The 18280-nt window shown below is 42.3% G+C and overlaps 1 protein-coding gene across 8 annotated transcripts in view; it reads left to right on the top strand.

Annotated features, from left to right (window-relative positions):
- CAB39L (calcium binding protein 39 like) overlaps positions 1-18280 on the top strand; it is a 72243-nt gene that overhangs the window by 49387 nt on the left and 4576 nt on the right. For 7 of the 8 annotated variants that reach the window (XM_068422631.1, XM_068422623.1, XM_068422640.1 and 4 more), the window contains 4 exons: positions 7468-7636; positions 11136-11195; positions 12768-12833; positions 13525-13668. In XM_068422631.1, the coding sequence (XP_068278732.1) occupies positions 7468-7636; positions 11136-11195; positions 12768-12833; positions 13525-13668 (439 nt within the window). The remainder of the gene's footprint in view (positions 1-7467; positions 7637-11135; positions 11196-12767; positions 12834-13524; positions 13669-18280) is intronic. The other variant, XM_068422657.1, reaches the window with a different exon arrangement.

The following is an 18280-nucleotide window of genomic DNA, read 5'->3' as shown; positions in this document are numbered from 1 at the left end:
AACCACAGAAACCAAGGAAGCCAGAACTTCAGGATTTTTTTTTTTTTTATTTTTCTCTAAGGAAAGGAGAATATATGTGATTGGGATTAAAGAACTGGTGTAAAAATAAGTGCATTTATTAGCTGATTGATATGAAACAACGTGGACTCTCAGAGTAGTTGTATGGTCACACTAGCAACAGCCATTCAAAAACATGACATAAGCCTTTTAAACTAATGGTTCTTAAGAGAATGAATTTTTTAAAATGTCTTTTCTTGCTCGTGAGGCTTAAGATTTGCATTTTTACCACTTGCTCCACAACCAGAGTTAGGAAGACACTTAAGCACCATCTAATGTTTGTGCATGACAAGGCTGCAGCCCCAAGGGTAAAATTCCCTTCAGCCTCCCCCCTCTCCCAGGGGCAGATCCAAGCCAGGAGAGAGAGAGGCACAGGAGTCCTCTAAAATCACAGAATCACAGAATCACAGAATGTTAGGGATTGGAAGGGACCTCGAAAGATCATCTAGTCCAATCCCCCTGCCGGGGCAGGATTGCCTAGACCATATCACACAGGAACGCGTCCAGGCGGGTTTTGAATGTCTCCAGAGAAGGAGACTCCACGACCTCTCTGGGCAGCCTGTTCCAGTGTTCAGTCACCCTCACCGTAAAGAAGTTTTTCCTCAAATTTAAGTGGAACCTCCTGTGTTCCAGCTTGCACCCATTGCCCCTTGTCCTGTCAAGGGATGTCACTGAGAAGAGCCTGGCTCCATCCTCTTGACACTTGCCCTTTCCATATTTATAAACATTAATGAGGTCACCCCTCAGTCTCCTCTTCTCCAAGCTAAAGAGACCCAGCTCCCTCAGCCTCTCCTCATAAGGGAGATGTTCCACTCCCTTAATCATCTTCGTGGCTCTGCGCTGGACTCTCTCTAGCAGTTCCCTGTCCTTCTTGAACTGAGGGGCCCAGAACTGGACACAATACTCCAGATGCGGCCTCAGCAGGGCAGAGTAGAGGGGGAGGAGAACCTCTCTCGACCTGCTGACCACACCCGTTCTAATCCACCCCAGGATGCCATTGGCCTTCTTGGCCACAAGGGCACACTGCTGGCTCATGGTCATCCTGTTGTCCACTAGGACCCCGAGGTCCCTTTCCCCTACGCTGGTCTCCCAACAGGTCTGTCCCCAACTTGTACTGGTACATGGGGTTGTTCTTGCCCAGATGCAGGACTCTACACTTGCCCTTGTTATATTTCATTAAATTTCTCCCCGCCCAACTCTCCAGCCTGTCCAGGTCTCTCTGAATGGCTGCGCAGCCTTCCGGCACATCAGCCACTCCTCCCAGTTTTGTGTCATCAGCGAACTTGCTGACAGCGCACTCTAATCCCTCATCCAAGTCATTAATGAATATATTGAATAGAACTGGTCCCAGTACTGACCCTTGAGGGACTCCGCTAGACACAGACCTCCAACTGGACTCAGTCCCATTGACCACTACTCTCTGGCTTCTTTCCTTCAGCCAGTTCACAATCCACCTCACTACCCGATCATCCAGACCACACTTCCCCAGTTTAGCTGTGAGGATGCTGTGGGAGACCGTGTCAAACGCTTTACTGAAATCGAGATAGACCACATCCACAGCTTTACCATCATCTATCCACCGGGTAACATCCTCATAAAAGGCTATCAAGTTGGTTGAGCATGACTTCCCGTTGGTGAAGTCATGCTGAGTGCCCCTAATGATCCCCCTATCCTTGATGTGCCTAGAGACGGCACCAAGAACAAGTTGTTGCATCACCTTTCCGGGGATGGAGGTGAGGCTGACCGGTCTATAGTTCCCCGGGTCCTCCTTCTTGCCCTTTTTGAAGACTGGAGTGACATTCGCTTTCCTCCAGTCCTCAGGCACCTCTCCCGTTGCCCACGACTTAGCAAAGATGATGGAGAGTGGCCTAGCAATGACTTCCGCCAGCTCCCTCAGCACCCGCGGGTGCATCCCATCAGGGCCCATGGATTTATGGACGTCCAGGTTGCTTAATTGGTCCCTGACCCAGCCCTCATCAACCAAGACAGATTCCTCCTCTATCCTGACTTCTTCTGGGGCCTCAGGGGGCCGGGGCTCCTCAGGACAGCCTCCAACAGTATAGACAGAGGCAAAGAAGGCATTCAGTAACTCCGCCTTCTTTTTATCCTCTGTCTCCAGGGCCCCCACCTCATTCATCAGTGGGCCTACATTGCCTCTAGTGTTGGCTTTACCTGCAATGTATTTGAAGAAGCCCTTTCTGTTGTCCTTGACCTCTCTTGCAAGGTTTAATTCCAAGGAGGCCTTAGCTTTCCTAGTTGCCTCCCTACATCCTCTGACAACAGACTTATATTCCTCCCAAGTGGCCAGCCCCTCCTTCCACGATCTGTACACCCTCTTCTTCCACTTGAGTTTGCCCAGCAGTTCCCTGTTCAACCATGCAGGTCTCCTGGTACCCTTCCTTGACTTCCTACCTGTTGGGATGCTCTGATCTTGAGCTCGGAAGAAGCAGTCCTTGAATGCTAACCAACTATCTTGGGCCCCCTTACCTTCTAGTACCCTGTCCCATGAGATTTCCCCTAGCAATTGCTTGAAAAGGCCAAAGTTGGCCCTCCTGAAGTTCAGGGTTGTGATTCTGCTAGCTATTCTGTTCCTGCCACATGAGATCCTGAACTCTTACCATCTCATGGTCACTACAACCAAGGCTGCCCTCAACCTTCACCTCTTCAACCAGACCCTCCTTGTTAGTGAGGATAAGATCCAGCAGCGCTCCTCTCCTAGTTGGCTCATCCACCATTTGCATCAGAAAGTTATCATCAACGCACTGGAGGACCCTCCTGGACTGGGGATGGCTGGCTGAGTAGGCCTCCCAGCAAATATCAGGGTAGTTGAAATCCCCCACGACAACCAGGCCCTGTAATTGTGAGACTGCTCTCAGCTGCCTGTAGAAGGCCTCATCACCGTCCTCATCCTGATCCGGTGGCCTGTAATAGACACCCACAACAGTATCGCCCCTGCCAGCCTGCCCCTTAATTCGCACCCACAAACTCTCAACTCGCTCCTGATCTGCCTCTGGACAGAACTGAATACATTCTAGCTGCTCACTCACATAAAGAGCAACTCCACCACCTCTCCTTAGCGGCCTGTCTTTCCTGAACAGGACATAGCCATCCATGACCACATTCCAGTCATGCGAGGCTTCCCACCAAGTCTCTGTAATTGCCACTAGATCATAGCCCCCTGACCGAACACGGATTTCCAACTCCTCCTGCTTACTCCCCATGCTGCGTGCATTGGTGTACAGGCATTTCAGGGAGCGAGCTGGGCACACTGATTTCATCCCAGATTCACCCCCTGATTCCACCCCCTGATTCCTTCAAAATTGGCCACATTCCAGCACAGCTGAGCAGGGAAAACGGTAACTGAGAGAACTAGTCAGTACCAGGGATTTCAAGAACCGTGAGCTTGTGGTTGAACGTGTTGGCAAAGCTCTTGGTTGCTGCGATAGGAGGAGGTCTGGACACACTGCCGTCCTCACAGGCAGGGTGTTGGGGAGCCCAGGCAGGTGGCCAGGCTGAGCTATGTCTTGCTCTTACAAGTGTAGTGATTTGTTGTGATTTAGCTTTAATTTTGAAAATTTTGACTTGTTTTGTGTTACTGGACGCTAGCTTCCTCAGAAAGGAAACCGGTAAGCTAGTTAAATGGATTTTGGTTTCATTTGTTCATTAAAATTCACCATTTATATAAACCTCAAACTAGACATTTCAGGACAGTGATGATAATTCTCTCAGTTGTCGTTAAGTTGTACAACTGTTTTCAATTTCATGTATGGATACAGTCATTTTCTTCCCTTTCCTCTGTCTTTGCTTTTTTGATTTTTCACTCGTTTTGTTTTTACACGTTGTGCATGTATCGCTACCATATGTCTGGGCTTTATTTAAAGCTAAAGAATATTTTGGATCGTGTCCCAGATATTCTTTGGCACCTGTAACAACCAAGAATATTAAGATGATAGTAAAGATTTTACGTTACACATATGTGCTGCTGATGGGACATTTTACTGTAGGTGACCTGAGACAGTGGATGTATTTAAACGGCATCACTTAGGTGCTTTTTTTGAGATTGCTGCTGCATGCAGCAGCATGTCCATCTTAGTTTGTTTCTCAGGCTCCTTGTTCTTCATTTCTTGCTATCTCTGCACAGCGCTGCGCTGTATCAGAATTGCTATTTCTGGAGTTTTTTGTTAGAAAGTCCTGTTGAATTCATCAGCAGTTGTCCAGAAGACAGTCCTGTCCATCCCTGATGGTATCTGAGCAGCTGCTGCAGAACAGCGTAATGATGTCAGACGCGATGCTGCCTTACCTGCCTATGTGCTGCTGCTGGGACTGTCCAAAAATGATACTTAAAATATGTGCCTACAGCAAGGGTAGGGCCCTGAACACTCAGCTTGCTGCATGCAGGCAGCGTGCGGTGCTTGTGTGCAGTCAGCTATGAGACTGGGAAACGTGGACTTCATGTTAGACACCACCACTTGAAAACGTGACTTGAGGACATGTTTTCATATTTATTTAATGCTAAATGAAATATATGAAATCAAAGTCTGCTGAAAGGAAAGGAAAGTGGATTTGGCTGGCTTGTACTGTTCAGTGTTTGTTATATGACATTATCTGGAGAGGGGAAAAAAAAAAATCTACCATGACTTATAAAAGAAACAACCTGGGACTATTGTGAAGGATTGTCATTGTTTTACTTGTATTGGATGCAAAATTTCCTCTGCCCCCTGACAGTCAGTTCCCAACAGCATCAACAAAAGGTTGCTTTTTCATTGCATAATGTGAGCTCTGTTGAGTGGGAAGGATCCTGAACCGGAGCTCCCGCCCAGTCTTTCCTGCCTAATACTCCAGCGGCACTGCCAGCTTGAGATAACTGTTCTTACCTTTTAGGCTTCGTTTTACTTCCTTCCAGCTTCTCAGCTTCAGAAAAACACACAGCACATACTTCACTACTGTTTTTTTCTTTTTCTTTTTTTTTTTTTTTTTTTTTAATGGGTTAATTGACCTTCCTGCTGCATGAGGACTTGCTTTAATAGTACCTTATTTTCAGGCTTTGTGTATGAGTAGGATTTCAGATGAATACAATGTTTGGTGTATATAGAGTACCGGATATATTTGGGCCAAATTTTTTCTCTGGTGTCAGCATATTGCATTAGCCCAGAAATAACTGGTCCTTGGTAATTTAAAATCTTTTCCCTCTAGTACCGTGACTGTAGAGGACTTGAAGTTTATGGTACTTGCATTGTTTCTCACAAGTGAGTGGCTGAAGTTGCAGAATTCCCCTTGAGTTTCTCCAAGGATAAACTCCTTATCCAAGGATAAACTCAAGCTGTAGAAGTTAGTGTAAAATCCGATGAGAATATAGCTGCTTGTCAAGACCTTGTGTCTCCCAGGCTCAGTGCCTTCTCGATGCTCCTTAGCTTGTAGCATCTTCTGCACTAGCCATCTCCTTTGCACTGAGATGCATCTCTGCTCTCAGTCTTGCCTCTTTCAGCCTCCACAATAAGTATTTTGAACTATTTCAAGTCCATTATTTCCTTTTCTGGTTGCTCCCAGTGGCCAGTATGTGGGGGTTTCTTTAGGTTGTAAGTTCATCGGAACAGAGAACTCCTCAATATTTTTTTCTGCTGTGGGAGTACATCAGCATAGAGCACTAATTGCTCATTAGAAGTGATTTTGAAACACATTTCTATCATTCCTGCCTGGTGGCTTTGCATGTAAGTGTGGGTGCAGAGAACATGCCAGTTATGACTGGGCAGCCTGTGAACTTCTTCCAGGCATATTCCAGGAGCCAAACCCAACTTCCCTCGCTTATGTGAACAGCCAAAGGTCCATAGCACGCTTCCAGATAATGGAGTATTTGACTAAGAATGATTCTGTTGATACTTACGTTTTAAAAAGTTATTGTGCTGGAAACAATGTAATTTGTTTTTATTCCAACCAAAATATTCCTTAGCCAGCTATTAAATATTTTCCTGGCTGCACTCCTAGGAGCAACTCCGCCTCTTTTTGCTTGAAAATTAGTATTCCTGTTAATGGAGTCAAGGAGAGGTACACCTCAACGGAAAACATCAGCGAATCTCCATTGTCTAAAGACTTATAAATTCACATTTGCAAATGTTTCCCAAAAGGAAACAAATAGGGGCTTGAGCGCCTGCATTTCCTTGAGGGTGGGAAGTTTCATTTGCCTGTTTGGAATAGTAGTTCATTTTTCATTAAGCCAACTATTGTTGACATCAGGTTGAAGTATGCAGCTCTGGTATGCTCGCAAAACACTACCATTCTTTTAAATTGCAAGCTGGTGGTAAGTTTGAGGGCCCACTCACTTACAGCACAGATGGCATTTTGTGTTTTTCATTTTTTTTTTTTTTTTTTTGGCCTAGTGATAGGAATTAATTGTACAAAGGAAAAATGATGCTGATAAGCTCTGGGTGATAATACACAGTTCTGATATAGTATAACCAGCTTATTGAAACAGAGCATACTTTCTGTCCCCTGGGACTTCATCACTTTCACATGACTGAAGATTGCTGGAAGAAGTTCATTTTAAGTCCTGCCTGACTGTTGGATTTCATACTTTTTTTTTTTTTTTTAAATTGTGTTTCTAACAGTGTTGTTTCAGATTAATTTCAGCTTTAAAGAAATCAAGACTTTATAGAAATAGAAGATGATCTGAATTGCCTCCCCCCCCTCCCTCCCTTTCCAAGATCAAGAAGCGTGCTGGCTTGTGGCTATTGCAATGCTAGTGCCATAAGAGGATTGTAACTTGAGGAACGAATACTTGTCTTCTGAACAAAGTCGTAGCCTCTGCAGAGGAGGGATTGAGCAGAATTCCTCCTAAACTGCAAAAAAGATCTTCACAGCTGCAGAACGCTTAATCCTGTGTAGACTGCCTGGATAGACTCTTCCTACCCTCCTTGGTAGACATTAATATTCTAGAGCAATGCTCTCTAGGAGGAGAGTGGGAGGTGATGGATGGTCATGAGGTGTTTTATTTTTCTTGGATGAACTGAGGAGCTCAGAATTAAATCTGAAAAGGGAGATTGTTACATTGTAGGGGCTTTGCTTTCTCATCAATCCAGAAGGGTGAAGGAGCTCTGTCGAAACGTTACGTGCTCCCCACAGTTTTTCCGCAGAGAGGAGGTGTAACGCACATTTACACCGAAATGTGTTTTGGCTTGTGGAGGCAGAGGTTTGTGATGGAAAACGCTGGGAGCCTTATCTGTGTGTCTGCTCCTGAGCTTTGGGCTGAGGTCTTGAAGCTGGGTATAGTGCTGTGGCTGGGAGCTGCTGTCTGTGTGTTATGTCCCCTCTGGTGCATGCATTCCCTATGCTACAAAGTTTCCCGTTGCTAGAAAAGTGCCTGTTTATCTTTGTTCTTCTAGGTTTTGATCTTTTCCATTTCTTTTCATTCTTCAGATATGAATCCCCAAATATTGCCTTACGCTGTGGAATTATGCTGAGAGAGTGTATCCGGCATGAACCCTTGGCCAAAATCATACTTTTTTCGGAACAGTTCAGAGACTTTTTTAAATACGTGGAAATGTCAACTTTTGATATATCTTCTGATGCCTTTGCTACATTCAAGGTAAATTATTCAACACCTGCATCATAGTGTTGTGTTAAAAATGACACTCCATCAGTAGTCATCACTGAATGTTGTGTTGCCTTTAAACTGGGTGGCTTTTTTATTGTTCAGTAAAGGATATAATTAATCCTTGGTCTGTTTGTAACAGGATTCACAACAGTGATCAAGTCTGCAAAGAATCTTTACTTCAATATAGATTTACATTTCAGTAATGTTCTTCATCTTGATAACCAAGGTCTTTTATGCAACCATTTAAAACTCAAATTAATCATGTATTATGTACAGTTCTTGTAAAATGCATAACCTTTTTCTCTCCCTACTTTCCCCCGGAGACAAAACCACTACCCATCATGACCACAACCTAAATAGAAGGAATAATTTAAAATTCACTTTTAAAATCCTCTAACTTTGCTGACCATTCTGAGTTTGGCAGTCAAGTTTAGACTAATGCCATGCCCGCTGATTATTTTACAACTTATTTGTATGCTTACTTTTGTGACCCATGGTTCAGTGTAAGGACCATACTGCTATGAGCTAAGTAGGTGAAAGCACTGCGTAGACTCTGTGTAGAGTCTGTGTTGTATTAAACATGAAGTTGGGTGACGCTTGCCAAATTTCTTGGAGTTTGTATGTGACCGTCGTTTTTCCTGCAACGCTAGTATAGTCTTTGAGCAAAATTTGGTGCCTATGAGCTTAATGTACAGGGAAGATTTATTTATTTCTGAAAAATAATTTAAGAAAACTGAGGTAAATTCTTTTCAGGTAAAGACTCTTCTAAATATAGACATAACTCCTTATTTCTTCTATCGTTGAGTTCCTTGCTGTCATAGAAACAAGTTGTTCATTCTTTCCTCTCAAAGCTAATTAGAAACATGATTAGATAGACCTTAGAAATAACTATAAGGAATGTTAGATAGAGTTCAGCTCAGCAATTCAATCCATACTGAAACCCAGCCTCGGTTTTTACTAACCTACTGAATGGGGTAAAGATTTGCATAATGGAGATAACGTTGCATTATTCAGTAATCAGTTTAGCAGGATTACCAATTCAAACCACTCGTTAATCAATAGCAGCATCTTTCAATTATTTTAAGTTGTGCTGTCGTGGTGTTCATTAGGTAAATGTTACGAAAGTGGAAGTAGCACAGAAATACAGACAAGTAAAAATACATCCATAGGGCTGTATAAAATGCAACTGAGATATTTAAATCCTCTGGCATTTTACCCTATGCTCAGAAGAGTATTTGTCTCTGGTCAGAAAAGTGCTCCTGGACTCTGTTCCTAGCTTGGCAGAAGAGATCTGCATCTTTTGCCCAGGTCTTGCTTTGAGCACAACAGCAGAGTGCTTGGTGATGGACTGTCTTCACCCCAGCCAGGAGGTGCGATGGGGACCAGGGTCAGTTAAGCTGCGGCAGGGACCACAGACTACTGCGACCCTCCGAAGGAAAGAGGGATTGATGTCATTCATGGATCTGCAGCTGTGGAACTTCCTTCTGTCCACTGTGATCTGAGCATATTTTTAGCAGGATTTAAAAATAGAATTCTACATCCTCACGTGCACGGGAAAGAAAGGAGTATGAGGGCAGTTCATCCTCAGACACAGGGCAGAAATCACCTTTTAAAATACTTGGGGAAAATCTATAAACTGCATTTTTTTAAAATTGCCTCTTATTTTAAATTACCTGACCTGATACGTGGTTAGTTCTGGAAGTAAACCATCTGTTCATCTCATCTCCTATTTGTCTGTTACTCTGAGTAGCTACAACAGCAAGAAGTGATGTGGAATCATGAAATACGGAGCTGCTTCATTTCTAATACTGTAAAAATAAGTGCTATGATTGCTTGCTGGCGGGATTACTGAACTCGTTTTTTCGGTTCTGTTTCTCCCATGTTGGGTTTGTAGTGTTGCCACCAGCGTGTCTGGTTCAGAGCTGAAAGTCTTGGATAGTCTATGCACCAGAGGAGGGCTTAATTAAATGTGCATTAAAGTCTGAGGATATTTATAGCAGGGAAGTATTGGGATTTTTGATGATGTGGAGATGTATGTCTTAAATTCAGCCAGGTGCGCTGCAGAGAGGAAACAGAGCTGTTGCAAACGCAGAGGAAAGCAGCTTGTATTTAGAGACATAGTCGGCTGTGGAGGGTACCAGCAGTGGTTGGAAAGAGTGCTGGCTGAATATTGCTGCTCCATGCTCTCTTGTGGTTTTCTATGAAAAACTCATTTTGGATTATATTCCATTTGTGCCCCCTATTGAAAAATGTTGTACTTGCCACCTAAGTGTCCTGCGTAAAAGCTTGTGAATCATGTTTGTTGCACTCAGCCTTTTAAACTGCTGTCGTTGCAGTCCTCCTAAATAAAGGAACGTATTAAAAACATGTACTGGATTTTATAGCACTCTGCTTTTCTCTTATAATTGATGGTAAAAATAAATTAAAGGATTAGTATGTAAAGGATTTCTTTTATTTGTGATGCTGTAGAGGATATGTCTGTGCATCTGCTTCGGCTACTCATCAGCTTCAGTCTCTGACTGTGGTATGAAAACTAAGGAAACGATGATGAAAAAGATAGCAACTGATTCACAAAAAAAATATCAACTTAAATGTACTTCATCAGGCATTTATTGTGATCAGTGTTATGTTTTAAAGGAGGCAATAAGATAAAAATTAAACTTAAATGCCTCAAACTGGCCACTTCATTTCGTAGCTATTCATCCAGTAAAGAGACTATTTCTTCTGGAGCTGAACATTTGCATTTTGCACCAGCATTCCACTTCTGTGAGAGAGGTTGCTTTAATTTAAATTTGAATTAGTTGGCCTTTTAGCATGGGAGGCATCCCATGCAGCTGTCTAAAAGGTCTGCTACTTCTTGTGTCAGTAAGGCCACCTTGGGCAGAAAAAGACCTGCAGAAGGGATTCATCCCACCTATCTGAAACTCCTTTCTGGGGAGGAAGTGGCTGTGGAGGGAGCCTGGATGGCTAGCTTAGATTGGTGCCTAACTTTTAGGCATGAAATAAATAAATGTATATATACAGTTGTTGAATTTGAGTCTGCCTTGTTGTATACATTGGAGATGGGCAATAGCAGCTGATCAAACTTAACATAATCTTCCAGCTGTGGGGTAACACATAGATCTCTTTTGGCTTTGGGGCTATAGTTGATCCCTCCATAAAGGGTTAATTTACCTTCTCCCTTTCTCCCATTCCAGTTTATTGTAAGTACTGTTGCACAATGACCATAAGAAAAGGTGTGAGGGAAAAGGAATATAAAGCAAGTGTTAGAATAGTTTTATATTGATTCTGTTAGCATTCACTGAATTCTCCTTAAAATCCTAGTAAAGGCACAATGCATTTTGTTTTTAAATGCTTTCTGTCTATAGAAATAATGTTGGAAATACCTTCTAAAAAATGACCTGTTAAAAAATAATAAAATACATTTGAGAGTAAAGGGACGATGAAGTGAGCACGCTCTCTCAGGTAACCTTTCTCTGTTCTTTCCCAGGACCTGTTAACGCGACACAAATTGTTGGTAGCAGAATTTCTGGAACAAAATTATGATGTGGTAAGCATAAATGACAGAAAAATTTTTAGAAAATTGGTTCATGCTTAGCTGGAAAAAGTGCGCTTTGAATAGCGGAGGGTTTCATGCTCCCCATAAAATAGTCACATAGGACTGCAAAACTAAATGTTGCTTTTACTAAAGCAGAATCCTTGTGTGACATATGAAATGCAGGTGCCCCCTCTGCACATACACGGGGACAGGCGCCAAGGTTTCAAGAGAACTCATAGTTTAAAAGCAAGTTTTATTCCTCTCTGCATGCATCGTATCTCCTCATATGTGAACGGATCTGTCAACTTTGTATGTAAACAGATAACGGGGAAAATAGCATGCACGTTTTTAAAGAGTTTTGTGATATTTCAGCACCAATAGGGCCATAACAGTGTCATTTATAATACTTTGGGACAGAGGAGAAGAGTTACTGGAATAAGTCTTAGCATTACTGGAAATTACATGTACCTAACTGGGGAACTGAAGTGTGAGCATTCCTTTTACCATCCTAAGGCAATTAGTCCCTTGGCTTGCTGCCATTTTTCACTTTGTTTTTTTTGGCTCGGTTTTGAACCAAATGTGGGTCAGAAAAATTCCGTTGGAATCAACTAAAATTGGACTGATATTGATCATGGAATTAGACTTCAGGTTATGTTCTCATATTACCTGAGGTATTCTTATTCTTTCTTTTATTACCAAAGTGAAAAGGCCGAAGACTATTTCTTTCATTCTAGAGTTACCAAGAAGGTTAAATAAAGATCAGGCTTATTATTGCTGAGTCACAAATGCAGCTTAGCTGGAGCAAAATTAGTGTCTCTGCTAATCTTTTTTCTTAATACTGAAGCACTGCACTGGAACGCTCCCCATTCTACATTTATTTAACATTTAAAATTTGTAAGTATAAATTGTGGAATTGAGCATTTGTTTTGATGATTCTTGGACAGCAGGGTTGGGTTTATTTTTTGCTTATTTGTTTGATGGTTTGAACGTTTTGTAGCCTTCTCTCAGTATTCTTGACCACAAGATTCCCTTGGCCCAATCCTGGAAAAGCCAGCACGCACTCAACTCCTAGTGACCCTCATTGGGCAGACGGCGTTAATGTGCTGCTCAAGGCAGGTGGCACCTCACAAAAGGAGTTTTTGGCATACGCCAGTATGGGATGCACTGTCACCCATTTGGGGTGTTGCATTAAATCACAAAGCAAGTCATGACCACAATATAAGGGAGTAGATGTTACATGCTGGACTCACGTGTCCTGGCAGCAGATTCACCCTCCTGTAAGAGAAGGCTGTACAGGCACTGGCTTACTTCTGCCCTAGTTGGCTTGCACCAGCTCCTGTGACATCCAGTCCATATGTGGTATCCCTCTCTGTAGTATTTGAAAGAGGAGTGTTCCTGGGCATTAATTCACTGCGCGATAACCAGCCAAGAAAAAAAGGCCATGAGAGCTGGACCTGGCATGGCAGTGAAGTGTTAGAGGGTGGCAGTGCTGTGGCCTCTGCTGTTCCTCTCTGGTGTAGGAAGGACCGGGAGGAGGAAGGATGGACATGAATCAGATGCATTTATGTTTTCTTGTTACTCTAGATCTTTGAGGATTATGAAAAACTCCTTCATTCTGAGAATTACGTAACAAAAAGACAATCTTTGAAGGTAAAGTCAAGTCTCTCAGCACCTTTCTTCTAAATTTGAACTCCACATTATGCAGAATATCAGGATGCGTGCATGGCAATGGAGCAGCCACGTACTTTCTAACAAGAAAGAAAGAAGTGTGCTTGAGATGCTTTTCTTACAATGCACAAGAGCTCGCTGTGTCTTTTCTTTCCTGGATCTCTGGTGAAGGATTGGGCTGTTTCTATGGAACAAGCACTATCATTTTTCCTCTGACCTCAGATCTGTACTTTGGTTCAGAACGTAGGTTAAAATGAACTTGAGAGTAACATGATAGTCTCTGTTTGTCTGGTGCTGCTTGTTGCTACAGCACCAAGTCTGACATGAGCTGCAGATGGGATCAGATAGGTGTGTTAATGTAACATCCAAATGAAATGAAGGTGTCTCTGTGTGACAGCTGCACTACACTTGCTTCTGTCCTAGCTGGCTCACACCAGCTCCTATTACACCCAGCCTATATGTGGGATCCCTCTCTATAGTATTTAGAAAATGAGCATTACTGGGCATTCAGTAACTCACTGCATGATAACAGGTCTAGTTACCTTTTTTTTTTTTAAAGGTAGTGACATCGAAGCCTCTTAGGCAAACATTAAAATATGTTGCTGCTTTCTTTGCTTTCAAAAATAATGTGGTAAACTGAAAAAACTGGTTTTTTTTGTAATTATGTCTGTAGCTGCTGGGTGAATTGATTCTGGACCGACACAACTTTGCCATCATGACAAAATACATCAGCAAACCAGAAAATCTGAAGCTGATGATGAACTTGCTGCGAGATAAAAGCCCCAACATTCAGTTTGAAGCATTCCACGTATTCAAGGTGAGCTGGTATGATCTGTGGAGATGGAAGACTTTCTCTTCTCCTCATAAAAGTGTTTTTCTAGGTGGGCAAGAGAAAGCACAGAAAAATAAGGCTAAAGGTTGGGGTTTACAGTCACTTCCAGTGTTTGAGAATGTCTTAATTGAAAATGTTTCTATCAGCCTCTGATATCTGTTCTCCTTCCTTCAGGTGAGATCTAAAGCAGCATCATTTTGGTTTGTGCTGAGTGTAGTCACTCAAATAGTGATGAGGTGGATGCTACAGGTAACAAAATACACAGCTTCTAGGTCATATCCAGGGTACCTTCCCCCAACTCTTAGGTCGTTTTTCTATGTGATTCTGGGTAAAGACAAAAAATGTCTTAAAACTGTATAGTAAGACTAAAAGTAGATGGTGCTGGCACTTTTAAATTTGCTTTTAAAGGTATTAAAAAGATTTGGTAAATCTGAGCTTGAAATGAGTTTAATCCATCCGTCCTTTTGCAGTGATTATTAATGCAGTCTTAAACAATTACCAGCCCCAACCAGTGTCCCTTTTTTCATGATGATTAATGTTAATAAGTCAAAAGTTTACTGTTTTCCTATCAAAAAAGTTCTCTGCCCTGGAACAGAGGGTGAGTTGGATTGTTATTATGCAAAATTACCTTTAATTTCGAATGAACACATTAAATTCAAACTATGTAAATAGAGTTGTTAATGATTTTTTAGAAGAGGAACACTGAGCCTATAAGGATATCCTTCCCCAAGATGGCTGAGAAAGATACCAGATCACACCAAAGGCACGCTATTGCGAAAAGGTTACATCACCCTCCACAAATTCAGGGTGACTTGTTGAGTTTTTTACTTCTGCCATTTCTGATTTAGAAAAAAGCTTTTCGATCTGCAGTGTGGATGCTTAGAGGATGTGCAGCTGCTCCAAAAAGCTTTCTGTTTCCAAAAAAAAAAAAAGCTTCAAGGAGGATTAAAAAATTCCCTCCCTGAAATAAGCAGCTTGGTAAGCTGTTCCCTTGCTGACTTCTTCCATAGTCAGCTGAACCACTGTGAGTAACTTCTACTCCTTCTTCTTATCAGGAGGTATGTGGCTCCAAGATAAGTGAGCAGTCAGGCTCCAAACACTTGCAGCCTTTGAGATGCCGATGGAGGGAAGGGATCAGAGGATTGGGCTCTCTTAGCTGCTCTGTGAATAAATGCCAGATTTCTATGTATGCAACACATGGGTTACTGTTCCTGAATTAATGATAGGCATGGCCCAGGCCTTGGGAACAGCTGATTCCACTTACTTTAAGAGGCATTTGAAAAGATTTGGAATAAGTTGAAAGGATTCCAGTGTGCAACCATGTCACGTGTTGCTGTTGCTCCCATTCTGCCTTCCCATTCCTCCCTTTCTTTCCTTTTCCAGTATGTTGCATCCTATTGGCGATTAGAGAGGAGATACTGTAGGCTCAGCCTTGCTTGACCACTTGCAATTGCCACCATGTGGACATAATGCTGAGGCCTTGGGGTGCCCAGCAAAACAAAAGAGTGCGTGGTGGTAACGTTTTGTCTGTTCAGTTCAGGGAGCCAAACTGTCCTCAGATACTAACCTCCAGGAGTCGTTTTTTTCCAGCAGTACCTGTCAGCAGCATTTAAGGGGTGCCATGACGTGCCTCATGCTCTCTCACATGCATAATACTCGTTGTGGGGAAATTGCAGACTCGGAGCAGAACCTGATCAGCTGGAAATTGCTTGTTTATAACCACCAGCAGCACACTACATACCTCCAGAGGTACAGCAGAGCTCCCCTTTTAGGTCCTCACTGAGGATCTGGGTCAGCTGGATGTAGAAGCATTCAGCTTCTCCCCGGTGGGCATGGTAGGTATCGGGTATGTTATAGAAAATTGCATTGTGAATTAGCTTTGTAGAGCGGGTCAGAGAAGAGCGTTTTCCTCTGATTTCACTTCTTAAATTGAATTCTAACTTCTTGAGAGCTACCAAAGGAAAGCTTAAATATTTAAGAGAATGGGGGAAAACACTACTGGCTGATTGTGCCCTGTCTGCCTACTGTTTCTGGGTTGGTGTCCCGCAGCCCGGTTCTCTTGTCACCTGTAATAATTCCGTGCTAATGTAACTGGGACAGGAGTCTTGTCCCCAGCTTTTAATCTCATAAATTTTAAACTGTGCTTGCATTTCTAAATTGTGCTTGCAAAATACCTGGGCAGTCCTGGTTGAAATTACAGTAGACTAACTACAGTGATTTGAAATCAAAGGTCTGCTGAGAAATGGATACTTGCTGCTCTGTCTGAGCTGCCAAAAGATTTGGGTTTAAATTACCTGATTTAGATGTTTCACCAGTTAGACACAGTTGAAATGAAAAAGTGCTTGTTTTTTAAGCATACAGATTCCAACACTCCCATGCCCCAGCTGACCCAAAAAAAAGGCATATGACTCTTTCCTCCTTGAGGCAATTTCTAATTATTGAAGATTCAAAACTGTAAAATAGAGATGAAAATGTTGAGCACCTCTAGTGCAAAAATATCTTGCAGGAACATTTCCTGGCTGAAAATGCCAGTACCCTTCAAGCTCTGAGAACATTTTACTCCTCCAGGATGCTTTGGGTGGGAAATTGAAGACAAACAGAGTGCCCACTTGCAGCTCCTCCTTCCATTCTCCATTGAGGAGATGCCTGATCTTCCTCCTAGCTCCAGCTCCTTCTCTTCCTTTTGCCTGAGCAAAATGGAGCTTCTGCCTTGCGGCACCATCCTAAAGGGCTGCGGCTGCTTTGTAAAGCTGGATGTCCCAGACAATGTGTGCATGAGGATTAGCCAGTATTTAATCATCAGGAAAAGCTAACACACCTCACTCCTTTCCTCCTCCTCCATAAATAAACCAATGGGGTTGCCTAGAATTGTAGGCTTTGAGAGTCACCGGTTCTTCTCTGCACTGATTTCAGTGGAGAGGTCTCAGTCTTGAGCATGCACGCCTTGAGGACCAAATATTGGGAAGGGCTCTCCAGCTTTTCTGATGGATTTGTGACAGTTATTAGTGGAGCCTGCTTTTGGTTTGCCTGTAGGGGAGACCAAATCCCTTTCTGTATCACGTGAACGTGGTGCAGGTACTCCTTTGACCTTATGCATTTACAAATAAAGGTTAATAACAAGTTCACTTGGCTTTCACGTAAACAATTAAATTATTTTGAGGAAAACACCCTGTAGCGGTGAATTGGGATTATGCAACTTTTTTGTTCTTAAGCAGACGTTTAGCAAGATATATTTTACTGTTTAAAAATAGAATGGGTACACTGTGTTTTGTGACCTTAGTTTCATTTTTCCATTCTCTTTCATGCACATTACAGAGCTACCTCCTGCAGCTTGCTCTGCAAATGGTCTCATGTAATTTGACCATACTGCCAGTTTCCTCTTGGTACGAAGCTGAAACCACATCTGTGAGGATGTGTCCTCTCTGTCCTTTAGCTGGAGAGTTTATAGGGCAAGGAGTGTTATGCAAAGCGTTACACTATAAGCAACATGAGCCATAAGGCACTTCTGTGTGTGGTTTCCTGACACCCAGTCCAGGGTATCCAACCTCTGTAATCGCTTTTGCTCTGCTGTAGTCCCAGAGGGTGGTGATGACTGGTTATTAATTGTAAGGAAACAAGGTCAGGTTCTCTAATCAAGTGATTTTGGTACTTGAAGTAATCCAGGGTATGACTTTTAATGGAGAAGAGAGCAACAGTTCCACTTTGGACAACTTTTGAAGCTTCAGAGTTTGATTTTCATTCCAGGCCTTTTGCAAATATTCACAAAACAGAACTGTGCTGAAATGGCTATTTTTAGGTTTGGAATTTTAATATGAGTACTCTATTTTGGTCTCTGTCTGTCTCATATATCTGAATTAAGTGCTCTAGAACACTAGCAACACTAGCAACTTTTCATGATAAAACCATAGATTAAACAAAGTTCTCTGTGAAGTGTTTTAGCTTCAGTTATACTTTGTTTTAATAGAAATGTTTCAGATAGATAGCATTAATAATGATTTCTGTTTTCAGGGATTTATCTCCTCCGCTGTGACAATACAGAGTTCTGAATGTGGGGGGCTCTTTTAAAAGTGAAGTCTCATGATGATCCTAATCGTGGGCTTTGCGAAGCTGATTAGTTGATACTGGCAGAATTGATTCTGTTTGCTTAGCTGAAGTATTGAATAACATTTCAGGAATTTTCTGGTCCTTTAAGATTCTCTCTTTATGAGTTGACACTGAGCAAGACTGGCAGTCAAGATGATTGTTTGAATGTTCAGTTTAACAATTTTGCAAAGGGAAGATTATAATCTATAAATAATTGAGCAGGAAGATAAACAGGATGTGATGTCTTCTATTAAACTAAGTTCTTTAATTATTTGCTCTGGTAATACCAGTTGTAGGACCAATATGAAATGCTGGTATTTACTAGGTTTACCACTAAAACCTTCCAGTTCTGTTTGCAGATGAGGTGACTTTTACAAGAAGAATGATTTAGATTTCTCCATTTTGAGAGTCAGCCTTCAGTTATCTTTATAAGGAGGCCTAATATTCATTGAAGGAAGATGTTCACTTCAAGGTCAGACCATAATCAGATCATTTCTGAAAATGTAGGTCCTGT

The sequence above is a fragment of the Nyctibius grandis genome, chromosome 2, assembly GCF_013368605.1.
Source record: "Nyctibius grandis isolate bNycGra1 chromosome 2, bNycGra1.pri, whole genome shotgun sequence".
NCBI classification, from domain to species: domain Eukaryota; kingdom Metazoa; phylum Chordata; class Aves; order Nyctibiiformes; family Nyctibiidae; genus Nyctibius; species Nyctibius grandis.
This window is presented reverse-complemented; position numbering and strand designations above follow the sequence as displayed.